This window comes from Antrostomus carolinensis, unplaced genomic scaffold (genome assembly GCF_000700745.2).
Source record: "Antrostomus carolinensis isolate BGI_N321 unplaced genomic scaffold, ASM70074v2 scaffold6232, whole genome shotgun sequence".
In the NCBI taxonomy this organism is placed as follows: domain Eukaryota; kingdom Metazoa; phylum Chordata; class Aves; order Caprimulgiformes; family Caprimulgidae; genus Antrostomus; species Antrostomus carolinensis.
In genome coordinates, this window is record NW_010297457.1 from 4048 (window position 1) to 10059 (window position 6012).

The following is a 6012-nucleotide window of genomic DNA, read 5'->3' on the forward strand; positions in this document are numbered from 1 at the left end:
TTATCCCCATCTTTTCTGGGGCAGAGGAAGCCACAAGTGACCCTCATGATGCCTGGGACCTGCTGACTACCCAGCAGAGAGGGAGTACATGTTAGTGTCTTCTACTTCCTAAAGACGCAGAAATCCAGGGACCACCTTGCCCAACACAGAGATAAATGATACGTTGTTAAATATTTGAGATAAAACTCAAAGAAAAAAAAATGCAGGCAAAGCAGAATTTAGATTTCAGCAAATTGTCATTGTTTCTTAGATATAATCCCACCAGCAAAGCTGAGAGTTGTTTGAGTTATAATAGCAGTGACCTCAGTTTCAGTCAGCCTCAAGTTTCACGCTTCTGGAGCAATCACTGATGTGTAATGGAAGAGATGATTAATGGAATCAAGTCCTATCCATTCACTGTATAAAATTTAGATGGGGAAAATATGTCTTTAAAATAAGGGTGCTGCTTCAAAGGAAAAACTCATCAGTAATGACATACCTATTAAACGTATCATTATAGTTTGAAAGAAGAAATGCCATTAGGTGTTTTGAAGCAAAAGAAAGGTAGTACCACCCTCACATACCTGTGCAGCTCCAAATGACAGCAGGGTGCAACTTTAAGACAACAGCTATTCAAGTGTAATTGACAGCCTAATTTGATTTGTATTATTCATATGCATTACAACAGGTCACCTGGCACAAGTGCACATTCAGGGAGAGGAGGCAGTTAGAAAAAAATGCCTTTTCACCTGCAAACTCAGAAAAGCATTTCCTTTGAAAATCAGCAAACGATAATGAACTATACCCTTGATCACTGTTTAAAGGAGACTCACCCTTGGCTTCCTGATATAAATGGGGATTTGGTTTATTGAATTATTTGGTTTTATTTTTGGTTTCATAGAATCATAGAATGGTTTGGGTTGGAAGGGCCTTCAAGGTCATCCAGTTCCAACCCCCCCTGTCATCAGCAGGGACACCTTCCAATCAACCAGGTTGCTCAAAGCCTCATCCAACCTGGCCTTGAACACTTCCAGGGAGGGGGCATCCACAGCTTCTCTGGGCAACCTGGGCCAGTGTCTCACCACCCTCACAGGAAATAATTTCTTCCTAATATCTCATCTAAACCTACCCTCTTTCAGTTTAAAGCCATTACCCTTCGTCCTGTCACTACCTGCCCTTGTCAAAAGTCCCTCTCCACCCTTCCTGTAGCCCCTTCAGGTACTGGAAGGCTGCTAGAAGTTCTCCTCGAAGCCTTCTCTCCTTCAGGCTGAACAGCCCCAACTCTCTCGGCCTGTCCTCACAGCAGAGGTGCTCCAGCACTCGGATCATCCTTGTGGCCTCCTCTGGACTCGCTCCAGTAGGTCCATGTCCTTCTTGTGTTGAGGACCCTCAATTTTTTTATTTTATTTATGCTGGTTATGTGATTTTTTTATTTGGTTTATGCTGGTTAGCTAACGTTAATGCATTCAGCCCAGAGATCTTGTGGAAAAAGTTTTATTAAGTCTTAAACTGCATTAACATTGTTATGAAATCCAGAAAGTAACTCACCTAATTGCTCTGTTGATATAGATATTTACACACCAATACACACTATCAGCATTTCTTAATCCAGGACAAGCGAGGTAGCATGGAATAACATGAATACAGGAATCAATGAATAAACAGAAACTATGTGCCTTGGACTATTAATACTTACAGTGACAGCGTCACAGAAACCAACAGTGACAGCGTCACAGAAAACAACGACGATGAACCAGCACTGACCCAAGTCAGCTGAGCAGAGCACCACGTCAACAAGTTATCCTGCTTCAGGGCCTAAACTGCCTCCGTACCCTCCGTCCCCCCAAACTAACCATGACTCCTCTGGCAGCCACAGCATAGCATGAACCACAGTAGATAATCAGGAGCCAGCTGCGTGCATCAGAACAAGCTACACTGTATAATTACAGTGGGTACAAGCCTGAAAAAATTAAGTCAATAATATTGTCCATTTCTTTCTCATAATGAAGATTTACCATTCCTGCCATGCCATAATACTTGTCATAACATCCTTAACTAATCACATTCAAGATTTTAAATGGTCTGCAGTACTCCAAGATGGGTTTCAGACTAAATGCAAATTTAAGACAAAGATAAGCCAAGAATGTTTTTAAAGGGCACTTTTATTAATGCTAGTTTTTTTATTAGCATTGAATGACAAATACTTCCTCTAAGCTTCCATTACACCAGTCGTGATAATCAGTTCAAGCAATTTTTACTTATGACTCCAAGTGATAGGTCTTTCAAAAATTTCTTACTTTCTAGTTCTATTATAAAGTTAACATATTCTATGATAAAGTTAACATCCAGTTGTGATTTTTATACACAGGTAGCAGAAAAAGATTCTCTGCTTACCTTAACATGATCAAAAACCCATGTGTCAAGCTTGGCTGCATCTTGTGCTCCAAAGTCTTCACTTTCTGCTGTGTAACAAAATGTATAAACGTGATCTCCAGTAGCACCTGCAAAACCAATTTAGATGGAACAGAAGACAGAGAAAAGTTTTCTTCCTTTTCTCACAGTCAAAGATACATAAATATTAATAACCTATCCTGAATGACAATCCTGAGAGAATTGAAATAAGTTTTCTCCTTATTTTAAACTTTCCCATCATTTATGTTTTTTTGAAGCCTGGATACCATTTTAACTCATTAGCTTATCAGCACCTCAGAGGAATGAGGAGCAATGCTATTCAAAACGTTCAGGTGAACTTCAGAAGGACGATATTCAAAGTCAGCACCTTTAAAACATGGATTCAAAATATAAAAGGGAGAACTATTTGACTATGCTCAGGCATAAAGTACAACATGAAGGCCACTGATGCGAAAACACAGCATCTGGACAAGGGAATTTCATTTTGTACTAACTGTCAAGAGAATAAAGCACAGAAAGGGAGAAAAAAAAAAGATGAAGGCCTAGAAGAAAGTAAACTTGTGAAGCCCTGGAAAGATCTGAAGTTAGGTGTGGTTTAATGAAGTAGTTCAATCAATGGCTGAGCTGTTACAGCTCAGGGATGCTATTTCTACCACAACTACGTAAACTCCCAGAGAGAAAATGTTCTTCTATCAGTTGATGGCCAGAGAGAATATAACCAATTTGCTGGATGTCACAATAATATAATGCAGTTTTGTAAGCTTCCAGGCTTGTGAATGAACTAACACACCAGCATAAGGGAGCTGTTTAACCAAGATTATGTCTAAACCCACACAAGGGATGCAGGTATTTCAGGCCAGGAAGATGAAAGCTGGCACAGATTTTCTGGTGCGGCTACCCCCTGCCCCTCAGGAGATGTTACTACTACTTATAACCCAGAACACTCACTGCAGTTCTGTCTGAAAAAAAGGAAGAAAATACTTCCAGGCATTAAAAAGTGAATTAAGGAGTTCCAATTGGTGGACAAATAAGAATGACTGATGGGCTAAGAGGGTAGAGTGCTGTACTGTTTTTCCACAATGTTTTTCACAGTAAACCTGAGAAGATCTGTCTTTGAGAGGTGCGACACCAAAGTAGCCAAATGAAAGCATGCAGTCTGTGGGCCTGGCAAAGGAACACATCTGCTACTTACCCATTTCTAATTTGTACCAGAACGGGGGAAAAAGACAAAACAAATAAAACCAACAAAACTCCCCCCCACCCCCCTCAACCCTATGTTGCTATAAAAAGAAACAGTGGCAAAATGAAGTCATGCTAAAAGTTCTGGAGTGCCTGCAGAGCGTATGATTTTTTTAAAATTATTTTTTAATAAGAAAACCTACTATGCAAAATGATACAAAATATTAATTTATTTCTGTCATTTGAGAGGTGGTAGGCAACAGTATGACCAAGACTTTCTTTAAATCTGGGGATGAGGAAGCAAAGATGGGATAGAAAAGAAAAGGATGCCAGGGATGAAAATACCCTTTACAAGTGAGCACAGAGCTCTACTGGCTTTGGTGCTGCCATTGCACTAACGGAAATAACCGGAAGTGCCAGAAACTCCTACACCATATATCACCTATTCCTATTGCAGGCTTGTCTTGCACATCATCTCGCTCTCAGCATCAATATTCAAATATTAGGATCAGGGAGTAAGTTATCACCCTCTTACAATAAGATTTACATCCTGCAGAAAGCAAAGCCCTTGCCCTGCTAGTGGAGCAGGTTGTGTGTCTGACAAGCCATTTATGGGATGGGTCAGAGCCCAGACCAGCAGGAGACTCACTAGTAAATTCTGCGGGAACAGAAAAGGGGAAAAAAGAAGGCACAAGGACGGTCAGACACTGAGCTGACAGAGAATGGGCATCAGAGAGCGGTCATCAAACACAGCCAGGCGAGGAGAGTGAGAAATTCTCCTTTTTTCACAGTGCTCTGTAGGAACAAGGAAGTAGAAGGTAAGACCAAAAGGTCTGTTGGTCCAGAACAACCTTAACAAAGGTTTGTTCCAGTTGTCCTCATGATCTTGATGATACCCTTCTTTGCACTCAAGCTAAACGATGATCCTAGCCTTGCTGCCAGTTTCCAAGAGAGAGAAAGGGAACATGTGGAACAAATGGCAATCTGGGTGCAAAGGACTAATATCTACTTCCCTTAACAGAAGCAACAGCCTCAGCTCCTTTTTCAGCATGGCATTTAATACTCTGGATTATACTCCAACCTAGACCCATGACAAAAGGCCAATACAGGACTGGACTGTTAAAGTCAAACCTCAAATTCTAGCAATCCTAGAAGAAAAGTCTCAAAATTTTAAAGAGCGTTCTGGAAATAACAGAGGCATTTTCAAAGTATATTATTTGCAGAGAATTCCAAGGTCATAATCTAAAACTATCATAGAAAATAAGGTTAAAATTAGCACACCAAATTTGTGTAGTTTAAGTAAGTATAACTGTTAGAAATTAACACCTCTTAATCCTGCTTAAGATGTAAGAAAATTGCACACCAGTTCCACAGGCAATTCGGACATTTTCTCAGACTAAAACCCTAATCACACAGTCATCGAGACTTCAACAAATCTAGATTTCATACATATCTATTTTAATATTGAAAGAGATCTGCGAGGATTTTATTTACCTTCTCTATAGAATCCTCAATCATTTAATTGAAATATTTATTTTATGACAGGAAAAGGACCTGAAGAACATAGACAATGACAGGAAACAAGGGTTTTTCTCTCCTTCCCAAAAAACAGCAGGTGTTATACACTATGCATCATCCAATTGAAGTGCTGAGACAGTTAATAAAATTCTGAACATTTTGGCATGATAAAGTACACACAAGAAGAGTCCTGTGACCTCACTAATTTGCAACACAGAAAGAGGGACAGAAATTAAGCTATGCTCCCCTATCTCCTTTTTGGCTTTTTTGTAGAAGTCAAATTAAAGAACAAAACTTGATTCCATTCCCTTCTGCATGATAAAACTTATCCTCTTTGGAAACTCTGCATTATAAAATCCTTTCTGTATTATAAAACTTCTCTTTAGAAGAAGGGAAAATACCTTTTTTCTACTAAAAGAAATTAATCTACCTTTCTATCATGAGAAACTACGATTCATTTTCCCATACAGCATCTACTTCTCAGATACAGTGTTGCACTAAACCTTTCTCAATTTGGGGGGGGGGGTTCTCTCCCCATTATCGATGCCACTCAGAACAAACCATACTGAGAGACACAGCAACAGTATGGCATTACCCTTGTTATCTACCTGTAGATAATATCAAAGCTGCTTCCAAGTCCTCTGCTTATCTTCTTACTCAAACAAATCTAGTAGAAGGACAGGGCTCTGAGAAACTCTTGAATTCCCCAAATAATCTCCCAAGAACATATCTCCAAAAATATAAATAGTCTGTGCAAGAGCAACCTACTACCTTTCCCCTCTCCCCAGCCACCATCACAATATTCCAAAGTACAAACTGTAAGCTGAGGTCACTGGGAAATTATCAGGAGATATTTTTACCATAAACTTATGAGGATCAAGCAAATAAAAGAAAACAGGTGTGCAGGGTGGGGGAATATCAGCA

General features: G+C 39.7%; 1 protein-coding gene across 1 annotated transcript in view; it reads right to left on the reverse strand.

Moving 5' to 3' along the window:
- Positions 1 to 2373: 2373 nt before the first annotated feature.
- LOC104520426 (GPI ethanolamine phosphate transferase 1-like) overlaps positions 2374 to 6012 on the reverse strand; it is a gene marked incomplete at its 3' end in the record, with an annotated part of 10240 nt that continues 6601 nt past the window's right edge. Inside the window, exon 4 of the mRNA XM_010162116.2 lies at positions 2374 to 2480. Coding sequence (XP_010160418.1) covers positions 2374 to 2480 — 107 coding nt within the window. The remainder of the gene's footprint in view (positions 2481 to 6012) is intronic.